The 23,008-nt window shown below is 59.4% G+C and overlaps 3 protein-coding genes across 3 annotated transcripts; 2 read left to right on the plus strand and 1 right to left on the minus strand.

The window, feature by feature from the left end:
• Window positions 1-3,465: 3,465 nt before the first annotated feature.
• Window positions 3,466-12,109, plus strand: NXPH4 (neurexophilin 4; the record flags this gene model as incomplete). Its single annotated transcript, XM_082849918.1, has 2 exons — window positions 3,466-3,522; window positions 11,246-12,109. The coding sequence occupies 2 exons, from the start codon at window positions 3,466-3,468 to the stop codon at window positions 12,107-12,109; spliced, it is 921 nt and encodes a 306-aa protein (XP_082706044.1).
• A 3,288-nt stretch (window positions 12,110-15,397) lies between these two features.
• SHMT2 (serine hydroxymethyltransferase 2) lies at window positions 15,398-20,293 on the plus strand. Its single transcript, XM_082851013.1, has 12 exons — window positions 15,398-15,489; window positions 16,480-16,677; window positions 17,174-17,253; window positions 17,434-17,634; window positions 17,930-18,011; window positions 18,098-18,220; window positions 18,347-18,486; window positions 18,792-18,957; window positions 19,156-19,255; window positions 19,340-19,495; window positions 19,576-19,683; window positions 19,806-20,293. The coding sequence occupies exons 1-12, from the start codon at window positions 15,457-15,459 to the stop codon at window positions 19,931-19,933; spliced, it is 1,515 nt and encodes a 504-aa protein (XP_082707139.1). The 5' UTR covers window positions 15,398-15,456; the 3' UTR covers window positions 19,934-20,293.
• Window positions 20,294-20,492: 199 nt separating this feature from the next.
• Window positions 20,493-22,759, minus strand: NDUFA4L2 (NDUFA4 mitochondrial complex associated like 2). Its single transcript, XM_082850337.1, has 4 exons — window positions 22,646-22,759; window positions 22,195-22,283; window positions 21,334-21,394; window positions 20,493-21,210 (listed from the first exon to the last, which is right to left on the minus strand). Exons 1-4 carry the CDS (start codon window positions 22,700-22,702, stop codon window positions 21,154-21,156), a joined length of 264 nt encoding a protein of 87 aa, XP_082706463.1. The 5' UTR covers window positions 22,703-22,759; the 3' UTR covers window positions 20,493-21,153.
• Between the last annotated feature and the right edge of the window lie 249 nt (window positions 22,760-23,008).

Below are 23,008 nucleotides of genomic sequence, written 5' to 3' on the forward strand. Positions count from 1 at the left end.
TGGGCTGTGGCAGGGAAGTGGGTGGCACTGGACTTGACCAGAAAGACCTGCTTCTCCTGGCTGTGTGAACTTGAACCAGTGACTTCACCTCTCTGGATCATGTGTTCTGTCTGGCTCTAGGACACTAACTCCAAGATCTGTTTCTCTGTATTGTCACTTTTATGGGACAACACTGCCACCCCTACCCAAAGTTATCTCCCACAGTGAGAAATCCCACAATAAGAAATGAACACAGTGGGGTTCTGAACGGCTTTCTAATCCTTCAGGGTGGTCCCATACAGCTCTCTCTAAGTTTGCTCTTGAAGCACTGACATCTCACACTTCATGGAGGGTAATTAGTCAGATGCCAAGAGTCAGAACCCTGGATTCAGGAGGAGGAGGGCCCCGGAAGCTAAAGCTGGGAAGACCAGTTTTCCAGGCCCCACGGTCCACCAACAGACACACCTCACATCCCAGGGGTTGACAGGAAAGGACTGCTACAACCAAAGGGGGTACCAGGTCTACTTCAGCCCCTGGTCAGAGAAGGGAACCTCTTGCAGAAGGTCACGCCGCTTTACATGGTCCAAGATTGAGAAAGGGTTAGAGCTCCGCTCTCCCCACAGTAGCAAATATGCTCAGAGATGGCAGCTTTAAACATCTGAAGGACCCTTGCCAAGCCCAAGGGGGGAGCGCTGCCTTTCATTCCCCCTGCCTCCCTGGTTTAACCTTCTCAGTCTATTCCTCCTTTCCTGAGGAAGCTATGGGTCCAAGCACCTCTACAAACAGGAGCCCTCCCCTTCCCTCTTAGGCCTGAGATGCCATCTCCAGCCTCAGCTTCCAAGCCAGTTCTGCTATCCTCCACTGCCTCCCGGGCTCCCTAGGGCCCCAGGGCAGAGCGATCCTGCTGGAGACAGGGGGCGTCCTTGTTGATCGCTTAGAGGGAGGCTTGTGTCCTCATCTGTCCACCAGGTGGCGTACGCACTCCTGCAGCGCAGCTCATCCTCAAGCCCAGCACAGCCCCCTCCCCAGTACACTAATTATGCACCTCCAGGCGGACCCCAGCCCAGCCTCTCACTTCCTTCCCTTGGGCTATTCTGCCACACCCCCTCTACCCTCCTCCAGCCGGCTCCTCTCCCTCCCCCAGCGCCTGCCTACTACCCACCACCACCAGCCCCACCCCCTCACTCCCTCCTTCTGCCAGCCGCGCATCTGGCGCCCCCGGGGAGCCACTGATTCTCTGCCTGTCGCCTCAAGATCCTGGGCAGAACGAGAGGGGCCCCCAGCTGCGGCTTGGAACACACACCCCTCCAGTCAGCATCCTCCCTCTGCCCGCCAGGATGGCCAGGAGAGGGTCTACCAGGAGGCAGTCCTCAAAAACTCCTCACCTGCCAAGGATGGCAGAGAGACCTAAGACAGAGATGGAGAAGAGACAGGGGCAGAGGCAGAGGCAGAGGCTGATACAGACGGAATGAGAGACAGAGACACAGAGATGGAGAGAGGGAGTGCGGGGTGTGTGTGTGTGTGTGTGTGTGTAGCTGGAGACAGAAAGCAGTGACCTGAGACTAGGAAAAGGAGGAGAGATGGGGTGGGTAGGACTCCAGAAAACCAGGACTCTAGTGAAGAGCTTCTGTCCTGGGTGCCCTGAGCCTGAGTGTGCCTACTTCCCCCACTGCCCACTACCATTTCAGCAGCCCCTGTGCTTGGCCAGGCGCAGGATTCTGGATGGAGCCTCTTGGACTTGGGCCTTCTACCCCTTCCCGCCTCCCTCTCTGGCCCGCCTGCACCCAGGTTCCTGCCTCCTGGCTTCTGTCTGTCTGTCTGGGTGTCTCTGTGTCTGCCTCATCTTCTCAGCATTCCTAATCCTTGTTTTGTGTCTGTCACATCCCTATATCTGTCTTTGTGTGTTCCTGGGCTTGTCTTTCGGACTGCCAGTGCCGGCATACACCTGAGTGCGTGTCCATCTACGTATGTGGATGTTTGCCTCTCTGCCAAGGCAAGGAAGGTGGGGTCGGTCGTCGGCTCTGAGTACCTGGCTGGGTATGCTTGTCTCTTGGTGAAAGTGTGCATTTGTCTCTCTCTCTCTGTGTGCTTCTGTGTGTGTGTAAACCGAGTGTGTCCATCTGTGTGGATCAGTGCCTCGAGGTGTGTACCTGTCTGTGTGTGTGTGCTGCTCTCTGTGTGAATGTGTTTCTCTCTGCCTGTATGTTCACCTCTACAGTGTGGCCTGCCCCTGTGATGTACCTGTGTGCATGCCTGGGGGCATGTGCTGGTGTCTCCGGGTATGTGTCTGTCTCTCTGTCTGTCTTTGCTTGTCCCTATCTCTCGCTGTCAAGGTGTCGGTCATACCACAATCTCAGCCACAGCCTCAGCGCATAGCAACAGCTGACAGGTGAAGACTCCTTGGGCAGGAGAGAGAGCGAGAGAGACCAGTGGGAGGAGGGAGGGATGAAGAAACAGCCAAGAGGATAGGGACAGAGACAGGGCCAGGCTGGAGACAGAGACAAGGACAGAGACAGAGGCGGAAGGGGAGAAGGATCTAGAGGAGCTGACGGTGAAAGATGGGACACTGGGAGAAAAGGGATGGAGGCTGCACCAAGAGGCCGGACAGGCGGCGCGGCTCCTGCCCAACCCCCCACGCGGAGATGCTCTGGGACGTGTGGAGGGGTCGGCGGCGGGGGGCGAGGGGCAAAGGTGAACGGCGGATCTAGCGGAGGGGTCTTGAGACCGCAGAGGTGCCTTGAAGGCGGGGGCTGGGGGGGGGCGGCGGGCGTCGTTTGTCAGCCCTATTGAAAGACGTGATGGGGTTTCCTTCCGTGATCAATGATTCTCATCTCCGGGCCGAATGAGCCGCGGGGCGCCCATCCATCCCCGTCAGAGCTGCGCAGCGGCAGGCGCCCGGGGCCCCGCCCGCCCTCACCTCGGCCCCTGCCCTGCTTCTGCCCTGGGACCCTCCAGGACCCGGAGCATCGAAGGGGCCCGGAGCTCCGAAGGACCCTGGTCTTGCTGGGCCGCTGAGCCTCCCCAGGCCCCTGCTCCACCGTGCCCCGCTTCAGGAACAAGGTCCCGGAGCCTCGAGCCCCACTCCCGGCCCTATTCCTCAGCGGTGCACAGACCCAGCCTCTCGGATACAGGGTGCCCGAACCCCTCAGCCCTCTCCCCTTCGCACCTGGGCCGGGGGCGTGTCTGGGGCGTGTCGGGGTGAAAGTCACCTTCGGTGCCCCCAGCTGGGCGGGAGGGGGCGCGCGGGGCGCGGCCGGGATTGGAGCTCCGCGGAGCCCCGCCCCCCAGCCCGCCCGAGTCAGACCCAACTTTCTCCCCCGCCCGCGCCCCGCCCCCAGCGCCGCTCTCCGCTCCTCTTGCCGCTCAGTCCGCGGGCCGCGCCGCCCGCTCCCGCCGCTTCGGCAGCCACCCCGCGCCCTCGACCTCAGGCCCGGCTCCCGTTTGCCCGGGACCCGCCCCGCCCGCCCCGCCCGGCCTCCCGGGAAGATGCGGCTGCTCCCGGAATGGCTTCTCTTGCTCTTTGGCCCGTGGCTCTTGAGGAAGGTAAGGGCTGCCCTGCGGTAGCGCGAGCGCTGGGGTCCGGGACGCAAAGGTCCCAGAGTGCGAGGGGCTCCGTACGCCCGCCCCGCCTCCCGCTCGGAGCTTCCGAACTTTGCGCGGCGTGGGGGACGCGGACAGACAGATTCCCGATTCAGGATAGGCGCTCTCCCAGCTCAAGTTGGCTGAGGGTCCGGGGGGCTGGTGCCAGGGTGGAGGCCTGACTCGGATCCCGCTCCAGGCGCGGCGCGGGAGGGGACGAAGCCCGACCCGCGAGTGCGCCAGACGGAGCGGGAGTGCGAGACAGACAGACAAGCCAGCAGGGTGTCAGCCTTGCCGTCTTTCCGCGCCAACCTCGCTCGCCTTCCTCGCTGTCTGTCCTTCCGCCCATCCACCCCCGCCTTCTCATTTCTCTTCTCTGCCCTTGTCACAATGCCAGGTGGGCACTGTGTTCCGAGGATACACAGCTGGAACACACGCGCGCACACACGGACTCACACAGATACCGCCGAACTTGGCTACAGTCTCCCATCACATTTCCCGCGGAGACACCATCTCCCCTGCACAACCTCACAGACACACCCCTCTCTCACGCCCGGCGGGTAGGGGGTAAGGGCTGTCTGGAAAGAGTCTCTCCTCCTGTCCTGTCCTCGCCCCCATCTGCCTAGGCTGCCTCCTTCCCTGAGGCTCCAGGGCGAAGACAGAGGCTAAAGGGGCCCCGACTTGATCTGCCTCCCTCACGACTTGTAGGCTTCGATTTGTGTACACGGCGCGCTCGTGTGTGCTGGTGTGGAGTGCGGGGGTCAGCGTGTGCACCTGTGTGCGTGCCTGTGTCCGGGGCAGCCAGGCTTGGGTGTCTAGTGCTGGGGTCCAGGGTGCGTGTCTGCTGGTGTGGCGTGTGGTGTTGGCTCTGAAGGGGTGAGTGCAAGTGTGCCTGCTTCACAGGGCAGCCATCTGTGCCCCGCCGTGAGTCCCATAATGGGGGCCTAGGCCCAGGACCCCTATCTTCTTCCATCAGCTCCCCTGTCTCTGACTTTCCTGTTTCCTACCCTAAGTGTGACCTACCCAGTTTGGGGCAGACAGGTGGCTCCCTAAACCCCTACTCGCTACACCCCAACTCCCAGACCCTGCAGAATCTGGAAGGGGTGTAGTTCTCCCCACACACCTGGACCCCCACCTGCTCAGCCAGATCGCACTCAGCAGCTCCAGCAGGGCAGGGGCTGCCCTAGTGACGCTGGCGATGGAGCTCCCTGATTCTCCCAAACCCGCCTGGTGACCTTGAGCCGGAAGGTGGGCAGAGGAGCCCCCTCCACAAAAACTGCTTCCACTGGCAGGAGCTTCTTTTGGACCTGCTGCCTAGTTCTGCCCATAGAGCTGCCTGTGGGAAGGGGTCTGTGTCCCACAACCGACCCAGGTGTGAAGGCCCCGGGGGAGAGGTGGTGGGGATGGATGGTACTCCCCTGCCCCTCCTTTCTAATTCCTCCCCACTCTCCTCTCCCCTCTCCCCATCAAATAAACTCCCCTGTGGACCTATCTGGTTTAATTTCCTTTGCCCCCTGAAGGGGAATGAAACATCTGGTGAAGACTTGAGGGAGAGTAAGCTGAGGATGTGAGCGATGGGGATGTGTCTGAGTGCGGTAGAGCTGCCGCTGTGGGCCTCCGTGTTGGAGGCCGTGGGGGAGAGTGTATCTGCCATTTAGTCCAGCTTGTGTGCATGTGAGAAGCTGTGCTTACATGTACGTACAGACCGTGGGTGTGTGAATATGTATAACTGCGTGCGGGAGTGTGTGTAGGAAAGCGTGTGTCTGAGTATCTGTGTGCGCTTGTGTGCACTCGTGAGTGTGGGGTGTGCTCGTGTGTTTCCCCCGAGGTGTGTCTCTGGTGGATGTATGTGTGTTGGGGTGCATGTGTTGTCTGTATGTGAGTCTCCGAGGCTTGTGAGTGTATATCTGCTTTCTTGTCATTTTGAGTGCATTTGAGTGTGAGCCTCAGGATGTGTTCATGTATCTGAGTGTGGCTTGTGTGTGTGTGTGTGTGTGTGTGTGCGCGTGTGCTCAGGGCTGTCTCAGCGCCAGAACTGGCACTGGGTTGACACTGGGTAAGAGGCTGGTGGGGCACAGTTTACAGGGAAACCCTAATTGTCCAACATTAACAACCCTGCCTTCTCCCATGCCGCGCTCACTTGCCCGTCCTTCAGGAGCTCTCTCCCTCCTTCCTCCGTGCTCCAGGCTCCCGGTCTCCTTTCGGGGCCTGCGACTCCTGGCTTCCACTGCCCCTGGGGCTCTGGCCCAGGTCTCCTTCAGGATCTTTCTAACACTGTCTTTGACTCCTCTCTCTTTCTCTGGTCTTCCCCACCCCTTGCCAAAGCAGCCGCCTACTGGGAAAAGCAGCATGCGATCAATAGTCACTAATCACTAATCACTAATTACTAATTAGCTGGGGGAGGGCAGGGGCGGGGCCCCGTGGGACCTTCCAGCTCTATCATGCCTCAGGGAAGGATTAGGCTGAACTGAGTCTCTCAGCACTGGCTGGCCCCAGCCCTGCATCTAGCCACCCCCTCCTGCCTCCATATTCCCCTCTAGTCCCCCAGCTAATCTCTGGCTGGGCCACTTAGGCACATGCAGTCTGGGCCAGGGCCCAGAGCTGTCCGCAGGGATTTGGGGGTAATCAGGGGCCGCAGCTGGGCCAGGGATACAGGCGAGGTGGGCGCTGTGATAGCTCCCTCGGGCCAGGGCCTGCGCGTATGGGAGGGGCACCCGCGGAAAGAAGAATTTAAACGGTCTTAGGTTTGGGGTGGGGGAGGAGCTGGAGGTCCAGGACAGGGTGGCTGCGGAAGAGGTGAGGTACTTGGGGGACAGAAACAACGTAAAGAAGGGTCACTGGGGTCAGAGACAGGGTCTTTGGGAAGGGGCGAGATAAACGTTCAGAGAGACCAGGTAAGTGGAGGGGGCATCCTAGGGGTCAGAGATTAAGTCATCGTCGAGGAGATGCAGAACTTTGGACCGAGCCCTGGAACTCCACATGGGCGGGGGCCAGGACGGGGGACAGGGTAACAGAGAGAGGGCAGGGTCGGTCATGGGGGAGGGGTCCCAGGGCTCAAGGTTGGCTGGGCGCAGTGGGGAGTCGCGGGGCTCGGGGTGGGAACGAGCTGCGGGGCGGGGATGGGGAGCAGGGAGCGCTGCCTTGAGCGCTGGAAATTGGCGAGTCTCCCCCTCTCCCTCGCCTACCCCTCCTCCACCTCCACCCCGCCCACTCCCCCTCCGGCTCCAGCTTCGGGAAATTACATCCCAGCTCCGCGGCTCCCACCCCCCCACCGCGCCCCGGAGCCCGCGCCTTTATAGGCACATTTATTGCAATAATAAAGTGAGGTGCAGGGCGGGGGGCGGGGGGTGGCCGTTCCCGGGGGGACTGCGCCGGCTCTGGGAAGCAGGGAAATAAAATAAAATAAAATAAAATCAAAATTCAGATAACGGTGAGCCTTGCGCTGCAGGCCACGAGCAGGCGGGCAGGCGGGGCTGAGGGGGAGGAGGCGCCCTGCCCAAGGGCAAAGCCCGCCCCACCGGCGATCCCCGCCCCCTCACGCTATAGCTATAGTAGGGTCTGGAAGGAGGTATCTTCGCCTCCACCTGCCTGGCCCCCTCCCATGGCCTGATCCTGCCGGTCTTCTGCCTTTTCCTCTGACTTGTCTCCCATACCTGTCCTCAGCTCCTGTCTCCCTGTCTCTTATCTCCTTCCTTGTCCCCCATTTCCCATTCTAGTCCCCATTCACATTCCCCATCCCCAACTCCATCCCCTGGGTCTCTACATCCCTCAGTATCCCTGTCTCTGCCCAATAACCATTTCCCATCCCCCGTTTCTGTTCCCACCCCCATCTCCTGGTCCCTATCCCACTCTCATCTTCCCCAATGCCCATCCCTCATCCACCATCCCTGTCTTCCTCCATCCCCATTTTAGTTCCCACCTTGTTCTGTTCCCCCATCTTCATTCTCCTGGCCCCTATCCCATCTGCATCCTAGTCTCTGCCCAATGCCTGTCCACCATTTCTGATCTCTTCATCCCTGTTCCAATGCCTGTCCTTGTTCCATCCTTATCTCTGCACCATATACCTGTGCCTGCTCAGTCTCCCTCCATCTCTGTCCCAGTCTTCACCCCAGCCTGTCCAGTCCACCCCACCTCTGTCCTCACCCCCGTCTCTATCCCTGGTTCCCAGCCAGACCCTGGCTATTTCACCCGCCCTGACTGCGGTGCCTGCACCTCTTTCTAGGTGCAAGGGTTCAGTACGCTCTTCCCTCTCCTTCCCCAGCCCAGGCCTGGAAGCACTCCACCTCCCCAGCCACAGGGTGCCATCCCCTCCCCCAGTCAGAATCCTGAGCCACCCCGCCTGACCCACACAGCAGGAGAGAAGCCACCGACAGGTCTGGAGGCCTGGGGGAGGTGTGCCCTGCAATGCGGCTGGGGGGCCGACAGCCTGATCCTCCCGCATTCCCAGCGGTCCCGTCCCAAAAGAGCCCCCACCCCCACCCCAGTGGAGTTTGTTCAGCAGCAAAAGGCAGCCTCAACTCCCCTCCGCTGCGTGGGCTCGCTGCCTTGGGGGCAAAGCACTCCTGGCTCGGCTCCCGCCCCGCCAGGGCCCGGAGGCGTCTGGTGAAGCGCACCCCCATCCTCACCCTCCCACTCCCTCCTGCCCCCCTAAGCCGACAACCAGGCTAGCCTCTCCCCTCCGCAAATGTCACTGCACCCAATTATCTTAATTAAACCAGCTCTGAAGTGAGCGGGACCCTTCCTCAGACAACACCCTGCTCCCACTCTCATTCATAGAGGGGGAGGGACAGCACCATGGATTCTAGGCAAAGACGGACTCCCTTATCACCTTGCTTTCCCCTCCCTCCCAACCCCACCCACAGTTGGAGACAATCTGAAGGATAGAGGGAAAGTACCACAGTTAGACAGACAGACAGAAACAGAGAGAAAAGCAGAATCACAGAAGGAGAAAATTAGAGACAGTGAGGAAGAGACAGAGACAAAAAGAGACTGAGAGAGGGAGAGAGAGAGAGATGGAAAAACAGTGAGAGGGAGAGGGAGAGCAAGAGAGGGAGAGCGAGCGTGCGGGCAAGGAAGCCAGAGGGAGGATTTGATTTGATTTGATTCCATGTTCCCATTTCTCGGCTCGTTTCCTCGAAGACTCTCGCCCCTCCCTGACTGAGCTCTCCGCACAGGGTGGCTTCGGCTGCCCACCGCCCCAGCCCCGCACCTCTTCCCTTTTATCTTGGCTGTCTGCAGCGGGAGGTGGGGGGCGCGGGCGCCCAAAGCCCAGGGATTTGCCAGGATCAGAGAAGCGCAGGCAGCAATTTGGGATCAGAGTGGGGGGACACCTGGCACCCCTCACAGCCCAGCCAAACCGCCTTGCCTCTCCCAGCCCCTGCCTGGGAGGAGTCGCTGGACTGAAGCAGTCGACAGGTCCAGCACTGGGTGCTGCTGGGGTGTGCTGGGACGTCTGGTGCTGCTGGGGTGTGCTGGGAGGGGATAGCTCAGAGGCATTCGGGGTCATAAAAGCAGGCTTGGGCACCGCTGGATGCCCTGGAAAGAGCTAGTGGTTGGGCCCAGAGGGGTGAGAAGATTAGGTGTCAGAGTTCAAACGACTCGCCCTCAACCATTCTTTGACTTCCCCTGGAAGCTTCACACACTCCCTCCTCCAGGGCTCAGGCCCTGCCCTCTCTAAGCCCACCTCCTGGGGCCTTGCCCCCTCCTCCTGGAAGGCCCTTTCCCCCTCCCCCGTGGCCCTGGACCCCTTCCCCTCAGCCCCTCTCAGGCCCACCCTCCGGGGGTTAGCTGCCTGCTCAAGCTTGTCAGTCTGAGTCAATCACTCTTGACGCTCCCGCCCCCCTCACCTGAGCTGGGAGGAGAGATGGACGGGAGGAGGAGTGAGGGGGGCGATAAATATGTATGATGAGCGGGTGGCGGCGGCATTAATAACCCGGGATCGCAGAGCTGCGGGAACGGGGACCAGGCGGTGGAGATTCTAGCCCAGCAGCTTGACTCTGCCATTCCTGTCCCTTGTGGACACATGGTGTATGCAAACAGAGGGGGACACCCATGCTGCCTGGCCTCTTTACCTACCCAAAGCTCACCCTGCAGGCCAGTGTGGGATGCCCCCTCCCCAGACCATTCATATACAACTCACACATATGCACCCCCCAGGGGAACAGAACGAGACCACAGTTGTTATATCATTGTGGACACACTGACACACACCCTTGAGAAAGAGCTTGACACATGCACAGAGGATGATAGGAGCTCACAGGGAAAGTGACACCCTCAGTGAGTCACACACAGCCACCCTTAGATATACAGCCAATCCAGGCATACAACTACACCAGCCACACAGATGCAACTACCACAAACTGAAACACAGCCTCACTCAGATCAACACACACAGACAGACAGACACAGCCAACCCAAGCACATATGCAACCCGGACCCCTATACATAGACATCACAGACTAGTACAACAGACATTCGGCCACCACAAGCAGGCAGACACACATAACACAGCCTCCTCAGACTGATACACAGGGGCATACAGATACACATGGACACACACACACACCCACCATGCACAGGCAGACACATACACACCCATCAGCATAGGTTGAGACGAGCACACGCACACACACACACACAGAGTCATCACTCCAGGCAGGCTGGCACATATGTACAACCCTCTCAGGCTAACAGAAATACAACCACCCCAGACTGACACACGCAGTACTCCCTGCCCCCCAAGCCGAACCCACACGCAGTAAGGGCCACACTGAATGGCCACAGCCAGCACAGTCTGACTGACACTCTGACATGCACGGCTCCTCTCCCTCTCCTCGCTGGACCAGCACCTCCATATTTCTTCCTCTCGCTCTCTCGCGTCTCCTTCACTCCCGGCCACCACCCCACACACCCACGCACACCCCGCTCCGCCCCAGATAATTGATGGCCCGGGCCTGCCTGGGCAGCTCTCGCCTCTGGATCCATCTTGTACTCCCCCATGCTGTCTCCCAGATCCGTGGCCACCTGAGACACACGGAGACGGGTAGGGGCAGGCAGGGGGTGGTCTTCCAGCACGCTCCCAGCCCAGGGAGACCACCAGGCGGCCTCCCCCACAGCAGGAGTGCTGGAGGCAGAGAGGGGTGCCCACGTAGCTCCCAAGCCTCAACCCACAGCACCCAGACTCTCCACTGCTCTCTGCAGCTCCATTGGTTTCCCTTGCTTCTCCACACAAGGGAGTAGAGGCTGAGGCCCGGGGGGGGGGGACCCTGGTCCTGGCAAAAGTGTCGGGAGGTCTCACTCTTGATGCTGGACATTGACAGTGGTCATGGCCTCCCTTTGCCGGAGTCAAGCTTCTCCCTGGCCCATTACTCCCAACCAAGCCCGAGTCCACAGCTCCACTCCCTATTCAAACCCACATTGGCTTTGGCCTTTTTGGCTTTCTCAGCCCTCATCAGAGTTCTGAGAACACAAGGATTCTCAGTGTCATTTCACAGAGGTAGAAATTGAGGTGAGACCGCACAGCGTGAAAGGGCTGCAGGCCCACTCGAATGCGCACTCCCTGAGCAACTGCTCCGGGCGGCCCGATTCCATTTGGTTTTCTAGCGGCTGTGGAGAGGGACTGGCGTGGCCCTGGCGGGTGGCCCCAGACAACCCCAGCGGCTCTCTTTTCCTCTTTCTTCGTCCACAGGCCGTCAGTGCCCAGATACCAGAGTCCGGGAGGCCGCAGTACTTGGAGCTGGGCCCGGCCACGGTCGGAGAGGGAGCCCCTGGCCATCGGCTCCCGACACCGCCGAGGTCCTCCGACGGCCTGGGCACCGCCCGTGCCTGGAGCTGGGCCTGGCCGGCTAACCACACCCGGACACTGGCCCGGGCTGGGGTGGCGGGGGCCCCCGTGCAGCGCACCAAGAGAAAGCCGTCTATCAAAGCGGCCCGCGCCAAAAAAATTTTCGGCTGGGGGGACTTCTACTTCCGGGTGCACACTCTCAAGTTCTCGCTGCTGGTGACGGGTAAGATAGTTGACCATGTGAACGGTACCTTCAGCGTGTACTTCCGCCACAACTCGTCCAGCCTGGGCAACCTCAGCGTCAGCATCGTGCCGCCCTCCAAGCGTGTCGAGTTTGGGGGCGTCTGGCTGCCGGGGCCCGCTCCCCACCCTCTGCAGTCTACGCTGGCCCTGGAGGGGGTGCTCCCTGGGCTGGGGCCCCCGCTGGGGCTAGCGGCCGCGGGGTCGGGGCTAGGGGGCACCCTCGGGGGCGCGCTGGCGGGTCCGCTTGGGGGCGCGCTGGGAGTGCCCGGGACCAAAGAGTCACGCGCTTTCAACTGCCACGTGGAGTATGAGAAGACGAACCGCGCTCGCAAGCACCGCCCGTGCCTGTACGACCCATCGCAGGTGTGCTTCACCGAGCATACGCAGAGCCAGGCCGCTTGGCTCTGTGCCAAGCCCTTCAAAGTCATCTGCATTTTCGTCTCCTTCCTCAGCTTTGACTATAAACTGGTGCAGAAGGTGTGCCCAGACTATAACTTCCAGAGCGAGCACCCCTACTTTGGATAGCGCGCCCCGCCCTCTCCCGGGCCGTGAGCTTCCCGCAAAATCCCGGACTCCCTAAGTGGGACCTCTCCCCGTAACCCGCAGCTCCTGTGGCCGCGTCCACCCTTTCCACTCTGGGGCGGAGAGAAACAGCCCTCCCGGGGACCATCAGTCTGCGCGGGTCCCCTTTTCCTTACTGGGAGTGCCCAGGAGGCTGGGGGTAGCCCCCTTGGCTACAGCCCAAAGTGGAGGAGCAAGAGCGCAGCCCCAGAATAGGCGGGGCTTGGAGGCGGTCCCAGCGTCTCCTGCGTCCACATTGGGTCCTCTTTACGCCCTGGCGCTGGGCTGGATACTCCCCTTGCCCGCAGCTTTAATAACGCCTGGCCTGGCACCCTCATCCCACCCTGACTTTCTTACCCCCAGGTACTTGTCCTCCACCCTGTACCCACGTAAAGACCATAAAGGCCTATAAACCGTGGCCTATTCCCATCCCCTCTGCTTGCCGTATGCCTGTCCCCCTTTCCCCGAAACCCCAATAATTAGGGTAGCGGAAGCAGAACTCCTGGGCATAGGCGATCGACCCGGCCCCTGCCCTCCGCCCGCCTCCCTCCGGTCCTTGCCATCCTGCTCCACCTTTCCGGCTGCTTCCTCTCGGTGATGTTTTTTTTTTTCCTACACCAAAACAGACGGGAAAGGGAACAAAATAAAGTGAAATCCAATACGCGTCTGTGTGAGACCTTTGTAGGGAAGGGGGTGGTGGTGGTGTGGGTTTATGTCTGGCAGAGACCTGGCCAGGGCCTCCTTCCTCGGCGGCTCGTGGGGAAACTGAGGCAAATAGTGACGGAGCTAGCACCTTGGAGGTCATCCAAGGCCAGATCAGATACAGATGAGGACGACCCTTGGGGTTGGAGCCCTGCCTGAGGTGGGAATTTTCCTCCCAGAGATGGGCGAAGTGAAGCTGCCGAAAATAGGATGGGAATTAGACCTGACAGCGGACCACCAGCGGGCTATTTTGGGGGAGGAGGTATAAGGCCTCGAATGGGATGGAGATGTAAGGGACAGCGTAGGCAGAGCGCTGACAACCTGCTAAGCTCCGCGGGGCTGGCGGGAGGCGGCAGGTGGGGCGGGGGGAGGGGAACGGTGTTTTCGGCATCTGGAGTCATCGATCTTCCTTTTCCTTCCTAATTCCGTGGGCGCTGAGTTTGCAGACGGTTGGGGGAGGGAGGGAGAGAGGCAGGGAGGCCTGAGACGAGGGGGTGGGGGAAGGGACGAGAGCGAGTTTGGAGAGCCCAGCAGCGTCGCTGCTGCTTGCCGTCTGCAAACGCAAACAAGGGCCCCTTCAGCCAGCTGCCCACCCTCCCCACCCACCCCGCCTCCAGCTCACTCCTGTCGACACAGCTGCTAATTTTATCCGCCCCCAGCCCTGGCCCGGGCGTTAATTGGCTGCGGCTTCATTAGCAGTTCTCAAGCTCAGCCCCACCACTCCCCGCCTCCCCTCGGGACCCCTGACTGGGGCGAGGGAGGAGGTACAGACTAGCTGAGGCACAGAACGACACCTCGTCTTCAGCCTTCCTTCGCCTTGAGTCCTGGGTCAAGGTAAAACTGGAAGAGAGCAGTGTTCTCCAGAGGATTGCCACTGGCTCCAGCGGGAAACTGAGTCGGAGGTGAGTCTCACCCAGACACACCTGGGAGGGAAAAGTCAGTATGGGGAAAATAAATAGGTGATGGATGGATGGATAACAGGATCAACTGAAAGGAAGAGGAAGGTGGGAAGTGGTTCTGGGTCAGAGATTATAAGAAGGAGAGGAACCCAGCAGACTCCCAACACCAAGCTTATTACTGGAAAAAGCTGAAAGCACCTGAGGCTAGAGTGGGAGGGAAGGAGGTTAGAGCTAACTAAGGGGGACTTCTGAGGCCTGATATGAGAACCAAGTGGGAATGACGGGAATTAGCAAGTTAGCCCATCTGGGCCTCAGTTTCCTCCCTTGTAAAGCAATAATAAAATAGCGTGTTCTGGAGATTAAATGAGACTTTGCAAGTGAATAGGCTTTGTGACGGATTGTCCTCCCCCTCTTTGACTCACAAACCTATCTCCTCCAATCACCATCCTCTCCTCTTCCTCTCCTTGCTCTTAGGACATCTGGACATCTGGGAGCAGAGTAAGGTGCCTCTGCCTGTAATTGCATTTGTTGTTCACCTCTTGATGGACCAGCAGTCAGTGACCTATTCTGATATTTCCACAGCTATGGCATGCCTAGCATGGTGAAGGGGCGCAATGTGTCTGCTGAATGAATGAATTGTAATGTTGTAAGGCAGTGGTTCTCAAATTCACTGCTTATTAGAATCACTAAGGAGAGGTTTTGTTGTGTTTCAGCGTGAGTGGGCAAATGCCCATTCTTTAAGATCCATTGAATTAGAACCTCTGAGGAAAGGCTCCCCACTCATATATTTATATCACATTTCCCAGCCAATTCTGATGTCCAGGTTTGGGAACCTACTCCTGGAGGGATCGATGAGTCCCTCCCCTAAAGGATGAGTCCAGATGAAGTCAGGCTATAAGGAAGATCCCTTCCAGCTCCAAGGATCTATAGCCCTAGGATACAAAGAGAGCTCCGTGATTGCTGGAGCAGCAAGAATGAATTGGTAACAAAATTCAACAAGTGCAAGGAAAGGAGGGAGCACCTCAGTCAGCTCCCGGATGTCCCAGGGAAAGAGGAGATGGTCACGGAGGAGGCAGGTTTGTGAGGATGAGGGGGGGATGATCCATCCAAGAGCATGTTTACATACAGCCTCATATAATTCCCACATGTTATTTTATTATTGATTTATAAGTGAGGAAAATGCAGCTCAAATAGGCTAATTTGCTAGTTAGTCCCAGAGCTGGAACTTGAACTTGGGTCTCTCACTCTTCCAAACCAGGGTGCTTTCCAGTGCAGCAGGGCTCTTCAGCTTGTATAGGAGTCGTTGTATTTCCCAGAGAGCCTAATAATGCTAGGTTCACTCAGGAGACACCCAATAAATTGTTGCTGTCTGGACAACAGACAGGAAAACAAAAAAAGAAAGAAAACCTTGAAGAGCTTCCCGACAACGAGGAGATGGGGCGGCACTGGATCTCTTTTCTTTCAGGCAAAAGCTTCTGACCCTGGGGCCACAGACGGGAAACGAAAGTGAAGAAGAGGGGGAAAAAAAACTACAATTCCCAAAAGACCATAAAGCGTCCACCTTACGCATGCGTAGACCCCGCCCTAATTCTGTGGCTTCCCAGCAGCTCTTTTCGCGCATGCGCTCTCCGATCAGTCTTCTTCCAGCCCCTCGTTTTCCCCGGCCGGAGTTGGTGCCTGGACCTGCTGGGACCTTCATCTCCGGTTGCGATGTTGCCCTTCTCTTTGCTCTGGGCGACTCGGGTAAGAATGGGGCTCCGGAGGCTGGGTGACTAGTAGGAAGTAAGCTCCCCATCTATCCTAGTTAACTATTCACAAACTTGGGTTCTCTTGGCTTTTAAACGCACGTGGTCTGGGTCCTCCGGGAGGGGAGAGCGGGAGGGGAGAGAGAATGTGCAACTAGGGGGTCCCTGAGACCCCCGGCGCACGCGGGGTGATTGGGGCCCCTCTCCATTCCGGTAGCCAGATGCCCCAGGGCCTTGTGACCGCCCATTTGACGTGGCATTAGGGAAGAGAACTGTGGACCCTGTGCTGGCCAGCGAGAGGGGTTCCTGGCCTGGACCGGCGAGCTAAGTCTTTCCTGCGAGCTCTGAGCCATGCAAATGATGCAGCTGGTCACCCTTGCTTGTATCAGGGGTCCCGCGGCTCTGTGGGCTGGAAGGAGGTGGAAAGAGTGGGGAGCACAAAAGACAAGATGTGGGTTTTGGCTTTCCCTGCCAGCAGTCCACCCCCAACCCCGTACATACATCTCTTCCCCAGGGGCTGCTGAAGGTCTACCCTGCCACCTCCGTTGCTCAGGAAACCACCAGCTTGTTGCCCTAACTCTTGCCAGTTTGGTTGCCTCCCACCCTGACTGGGGTATCACTTTGTGAAGGCTCTGCAGGAAGACCATGTGTTTCTGTGGGTGGGGACTGCCCCTGAGTTCCAGAGACATAGGCTTCTAGAGGACAGACTTTGCCCGAGGCTTTGCAGAGTGGTTCAAGGGCAGAGGTGGAGGGAGAGTCTGAGGTGAGGTGAATGGACCGAATCAGAACCACCCCCTGGACATTGATCTCAACCTTGGCTCTAGAACTGGCTTTTGAAGGTGGAGGTGGGAGTGGTGAGAACTGGAACAGACCGACGAGACAGCTGGCTGCTGGATGTGGGGCCTGAGGTCCTGATAAGCGTGGCTGAGGGTTGTTGACTGTTTTTGTCTGGGCACTTTTTCTTTGACCCTGTCTTTTCCTCCCCCAGCCTCTGCGGAGATGTGGTCGGCTGGTCAGGGTGGCCATACGGTGCCAGCACAGCGAGGCAGCCCAGACCCAGACTGGAGAAGCAACCAAGGGCTGGTCAGGCCAGGAGAGTCTATTGGACAGTGACCCTGAGATGTGGGAGCTGCTACGGAGAGAGAAGGACAGGCAGTGTCGTGGCCTGGAGCTCATTGCTTCAGAGGTGGGGCCTGGGAGAGGGGCCAGGGCTTAGGCCACCGTGGGTGCTGCGAGTAACAGGTCATCTTCCTGCTATTTCTCCAGCTCTCCCTTTCAGACTCAGGGCCTTCCTGCTGGACCTCATCTTCCTCTCTTCTTACTGACCTCTGAAGCAAAGGCAGGGCCAGTCTGGCTTATGGGATGGGGCATTAGAAAGCTTCCAGAGCCTCCCGGGGCTCCTATAGTTTAGTCTGGTCCCTCTTCCATCCCAAGAGGAAAGAGAAGCTTGGAAGCACAGGTTCAACTGGACAGGTGGCCTTGCTGGAGACACCTATCACAGCAGCTGGGTTTCTGAGGATGCTGCTCTGGGCCTGCCCCAGGCCTGGCACGGAATCCTAAATGAACAGAGCTTTCTGTAGAACCCGGCTCCTCCCTGCAGCCTGGGCTCTGGCATGATGGGGCTGTGGGATCCAGGGAAGGGGGCTCAATACCTTCTGACATTGCCCCCTCCCCCACCTCAGAACTTCTGCAGCCGAGCTGCGCTGGAGGCCCTGGGGTCCTGTCTGAACAACAAGTACTCGGAGGGTTATCCTGGCAAGAGGTGAGGGCTAGGCACCAGAAGGCTGGAGGACAGCCTCAGGGATGGTGATCCCAGTGGGGGACACCTGCCTGTACCCTCCTAGTGTGCATAGAGAAGTGGCCTTCCCAGTCCTTTGCTGCTGGTCCAGGGGGATGGTGGGACCCTTTCTCTGTGCCCTGATCTACTCCCCTCCCGTTGCAGGTACTATGGAGGAACAGAGGTAGTGGATGAAATCGAGCTGCTGTGTCAGCGCCGGGCCTTGGAGGCCTTTGACCTGAATCCTGCTCAGTGGGGAGTCAATGTCCAGCCTTACTCGGGGTCCCCAGCCAACCTGGCTGCCTACACAGCCCTTCTGCAGCCTCATGACCGAATCATGGGGCTGGACCTGCCTGATGGGGGCCAGTGAGTATAGATGGGGTGGGTGATGGGCTTGTAGGCAGTATGGGCGTGGGAGAAGAGTAATTTGTTGAACACCTACTGTGTTCCATGCGGATGAAACAGGGCTCTCCCAGTCCTGCAAGTTCCAGTGAATGAGGAAGATAAGACCCCAGAAAGCGGGGCCCAGAGCCATGAGGGTGGTGCCTGCTAGGAGCAGTGTTCCAGAGACCCCGGCCTTTGGAGTGGGGCAGGAAGGGAGTGGCTAAGTCTGAGAGTTATTCCACTCTGAACCTGCCTACTTCCTCTCCTCCCCTCCCAGTCTCACCCATGGCTACATGTCTGATGTTAAGCGGATCTCAGCTACATCCATCTTCTTCGAGTCTATGCCCTATAAGCTAAATGTGAGTGCTCTAGGGTGTGGGGAGGGAGCTGTGAGGAGCTGCCCTGCTTTCTTCTTAGGGCTTTAGCTTTTTGTCTGTCTGTCCAGCCCAAAACCGGCCTCATTGACTATGACCAGCTGGCACTCACTGCTCGGCTCTTCCGACCTCGACTCATCATAGCCGGTACCAGTGCCTATGCTCGCCTCATCGACTATGCCCGCATGCGAGAGGTGAGTGGAGGGCTGGAGTACCCGCCCCTCCCTAAGGGCTGGTGGGGAGATTTTGGAGGAGGGGCAGCCTTGGGCAGGCCTGTCTGGGCCCTCCCCAGGCTGAGGCCTGTCTCTGTACCTGCCCAGGTGTGTGATGAGGTCAAGGCACACCTGCTGGCGGACATGGCCCACATCAGTGGCCTGGTGGCTGCCAAGGTGATCCCCTCACCTTTCGAGCATGCGGATGTTGTCACCACCACCACTCACAAGACCCTTCGAGGGGCCAGGTCAGGCCTTGCCTCTCACTGCCTTCACTCCCGGGGCGTTGTTGGGCTGGATCTGAGGAATTCGTTCCCACCAGAAGCCCTGTCTGTGACAGTTCTCCTTCTCTTGCCCGTGGAGGCAGTTCCCCGGCAGGGGTTTGGGGGTGGAGGTGAGGGCTGCTCCCCTCAGCCCCTGGAGTCTAGCACACAGAGCACAACTGTGCTGGGCTCTAGAGCCTGCAGGGCTGGGCCAGCCAGCTTCCTCTGTTCTCCCCACCCCCTTGCCCTTTCTTTTCCGCTTAGCTTCTGACCGCCTACCTCCTGCACAGGTCAGGACTCATCTTCTACCGGAAGGGGGTGCAGGCTGTGGACCCCAAGACGGGCCGGGAGATCCCTTACACGTTTGAGGACCGAATCAACTTTGCTGTGTTCCCGTCCCTGCAGGGGGGCCCCCACAACCATGCCATTGCTGCAGTGGCTGTAGCCCTAAAGCAGGTTGGGGAGCCTATTCTTGTGGGGTGGGTGGGGCATGGCCTACAGGTTCAGACCCTGCACCTTGCCAACTGAAGTTGGAGCTGATGGAAGGGGGAGGTGCCAGGATGGGAGGGGGTTGGGATGGGGTCACACTATGCTGGGGGTGGAGGGGCAGAAGGGGCAGGGCTTAAGGTGACAGTGCTGCTGTCTCATCTCCAGGCCTGCACCCCCATGTTCCGGGAGTACTCCCTGCAGGTTCTGAAGAACGCTCGGGCCATGGCTGATGCCCTGCTAGAGCGAGGCTACTCGCTGGTGTCTGGTGAGCCAGGGGGTAGGTGAAAGCCTCTCTACCCTCAGGCAGAGGCCCAGGACTCAGTACTTCCTGCTTACTGTCCCCCCTCAGGTGGCACTGACAACCACCTAGTGCTGGTGGACCTGCGGCCCAAGGGCCTGGATGGGGCTCGAGCTGAACGGGTGTTGGAACTCGTATCCATCACGGCCAACAAGAACACCTGTCCTGGAGATCGAAGTGCTACCACACCTGGGGGCCTGCGGCTGGGTGAGACCTGGGTTACAGCGGGGAAGTGTGGCTGCCAGGTGGGCTTGGGCCATGCTAATCCTCTCCTGCCTCTCTCCCAGGGGCCCCAGCCTTGACTTCTCGACAGTTCCGTGAGGATGACTTCCGGAAAGTTGTGGGTTTTATAGATGAAGGCGTCAACATCGGCTTGGAGGTGAAGAGCAAGACCGGTGAGTGGGCAAGCCCTCCCCTGCCCCCACCCAGTTTACATTCACTGTCTCCCCCCTCCTTCAACTGATCGAATGGCCTTCCCCAGAGCTCTGACCACTTTTTTTTTCTCGCCCATCTCTAGCCAAACTCCAGGATTTCAAATCCTTCCTGCTCAAAGACCCAGAAACAAGTCATCGGCTGGCTGACCTCAGGCAACGGGTGGAGCAGTTTGCCAAGGCCTTCCCCATGCCTGGTTTTGATGAGCACTGAAGGCACCTAAGAAATGAAGCGCACAGACTGACGTTTATTCCTCTTCCCCCTACCTGGACAAGTTAGGGGTGGGGGTAACTGCCTATCTTCCAATTTTTTGCTGGAGGAGGGGAAGGCCGCCCACTTAAGGGAAAAGGCGGGTATAGTTCCCCTTCCCAGGATTTGTAGCTGAGGAGGTTTCTTCTTGTAACAAGACTTAGAAGGAAGAGGCTTGGGGCTTTCTGCCCTAACCTCTCTCATTATCTCAGTGTTATAGACTCCCTGCCCTCTCTTGGGGAGGGGGGAGTTGCCCTTGTGAGCCAGAGGAAGGAGTGGGTAGGCACCCTTCTTTCATTTTTATCTAATAAAATGCTGACCTGCCCTGAGCTTCTGTTACTGTGGGAGGGGTCCCCTGGGCCAGGTGGTGATTTGTCTCCCTCAGCATGTCCCTCCCTTCCCTCCCACCACTACCACAAGGACCCCTGGGGCTGCAGTCTCCTCTCCCTCTGATCAGAGCCGACACCAGACATGATTAGCAGGCGGAGCAAATTCAATTTGTTAGATGAAATTGTATTTTGCCCACAGCTGCTTCTGTTTGATCCCAGGGGACGGAGGGGAGCAGGGAGGGGTGGGGAAGGCAGGGGGAGGCCCAGGTGTGAAGCGGGAGGGGGTGCCCATTGGCACGGGAAGCAGGGGGCTTGGGCACTGGGAGGAACGAGCTTCACCTCCTTGGGCGTAGGTGCCTCATCACAGGCTGGCTGGGCTGTCAGTGACGAGCCTGGTGGAGCCCAGTCGAGCCAAAGTAGCACCGCCCCTGGGCTGGTGCCCAGAGCCTGGGCGAACGTGGGGCCCGCCACGTCACTTGGCACTCAGGCCTCTGCTTGGTCTTGGCTCTCACGTAGGCCACGCTCCACACGTAGTGTGCACCACACCCTGTGAGGCCCGCGGGGCAGGGGGGCTGGCATGGGCCTTTTGGGTTGCCCAGGCTACTGCCTGCCCTCCTAACTCCCCCTTCCCTCCCCCCTCGTGGGACTGAAGCTGAGGGTCAGAGGTGCTTCCGCTGCTGGGAGCAAGGGAAGAGGGTAGGGGTGGAGCTGCCTCCCCTCCTCGTGGGAACTGGCCTGTGTAAGCAGGAGCTGGACAGGGTGGCTAGAGTGGTGCCCTGGGGTGGACGGTGGAGAGCGGAAGAAATGAGTAGGCTGGCTGGTGGTGGTTTACATCGACGTGCTCTGCAGCCAGGCTTAGAAGTCTGGCCGGTCTTTCTTCAGTTTCTTATAGTCAGTGGAAACTGCAAGGAACTACAGGAGAGAAAGGAGGGTTGCACCGAGTGCCCCAGGCCTCCCTTTGCTGGGGTGGGAGGCACCAGCTGGGATCAAGAGATGAGCGGACGGAGGTGCAACCCTGAAGCCACTGGGAGTTACCTTGTACTGGTCATTGGGGCTCAGGCGGTTCCAGGGCTCCGGGTTGTTCTTTCGGTCCCAGCTGTGGAGAGGGAGGGGGAGGGTTAGGGTTTTCTCTTTGGGAGCTAGGACTCTGGAGCCTCAGGGCACTCGCAGGGTCTGCGCCCCCGCCCCAGCACGCCCCCTCTTCCGCGGAGGTGGGGGGCATTTCCCAGAGACTGAGAGGGGAGGGGTCACGTTAGCGGGTGCTGACAAGTGAGACAAGAAGGCTGTCAGCATTGTCAGCCTGGGGCCAGGTGACAGACGTGACAACCCGGCCCAGGGACTCCCGCCTGCTCCTTGTCACCCCAGGTTAGCCCCATAGAGCAGAGCGGTGGGAATCAGGCAGAAATCCCGAGGCGCTGGGGTTGTAGTGATGTGCCTCGAATTCAGACAACGCCGTGGGTGCTCCTGCGTGCTGAAGGACCCTACACTCCCGCCGCCTCTGGCGGGGCTTTGCGGTCTCCGCGCCGCCCCGGCCCCAAAGGCGCCCCCGGCAGCTCACCCGGCCACACCCCCAGTGCTTGGGCGGCGAGACAGAGGTACCAGAAGGCCACCGGCGGCCAGCAGAGCGGCGTCACCATGGCAACGCGGCCGGGAGCGGTGCTAGTTCCGCAGCCCAAAGCGGGCCGAGTCTCCAGCCACTGAGGAGTGAGCTGTCTGGTGGGCCCGAGCGAAGGCGGGGGCCTCGCAGGTCAGGAGCGGGCTCCAGCCCCGAGATACCACTTGCCTAGGGATTCCCGCGAGGACCCCTCATTCCCACCATTCCTGGGAGGCCTGTGCGTCCCTGTCTCATCTTGCTCCACCCAGGACCCCTTCCTGCGTCCCAAGCCCGGCCTTTACCAGACGTCGGGGCTGCGCAGCGCGAGTCGCAGCAAGTAGAGCGTAGCGCTGCCCATGCCCAGGCCAATGAAGCCGATCATCGGGATGAGCTGCGGGAAGACAGAGGGAACTTTCAGGGGCAGCCCCCTCCCAGTCGCCCTTTACAAGCTTTTCTGCTCGGCCCGCCCGCTCCCCCACTCCGGGTCTGGCGCCCCCTCCCTTCCGCGAGGGAGGACCGGCAGCCTCCCACACCACATTTTTGCCGTAGTCTTCCTCAACCTATTGCGAGTCTGTCTGAGGTGGATTCAAGGGACACGGAGGGCATATTGCAGGGATGGATTGAGGGCACCCTGAAGAAATATTAGGAGCTTTGGGGGAACTAGGCAAGAGGCAGGGTACTGGGAGATTTGGGGGTTACCAGGGCAGCTAGAGAGTTAGAAGGTAGAATCATGGCTCCTGGGACCAAACTCACCCCGGGATGTCTCTTGATCTGCCGGTAGAAGCGGGCTCCGAGGCTGGTTCCTGCCATATCGCCTCTTCAGTGTCTGGTCCTCTCCAGCGTCCCTGCTCCCTTGCTCCTCCTGGGGTCCCGCCCCTCTCTGGGGAGGGGTCAGCCCAGCCCAGCCTGGCCCAGCCCGGCCGCTTCATCAGACTTTCCCCGCCCCCAATCTCTCTCCCTACGGCAGTTCCAGGCTCGCTGGGAAGAGAATTGTTGGGGAACAGGGGCATTTCTGCTCATCCATTCTCCACTCCAAGGGGTCAGACCCTGGCCCATGGGACATCATCATGCTTTGGGCTTTGGGCTGGTCCAAGGGAGAGGCCTCTCAGACTCTGC

The sequence above is a fragment of the Leucopleurus acutus genome, assembly GCF_964270905.1.
Source record: "Leucopleurus acutus genome assembly, chromosome: 11".
Classification (NCBI taxonomy): Eukaryota; Metazoa; Chordata; class Mammalia; order Artiodactyla; family Delphinidae; genus Leucopleurus; species Leucopleurus acutus.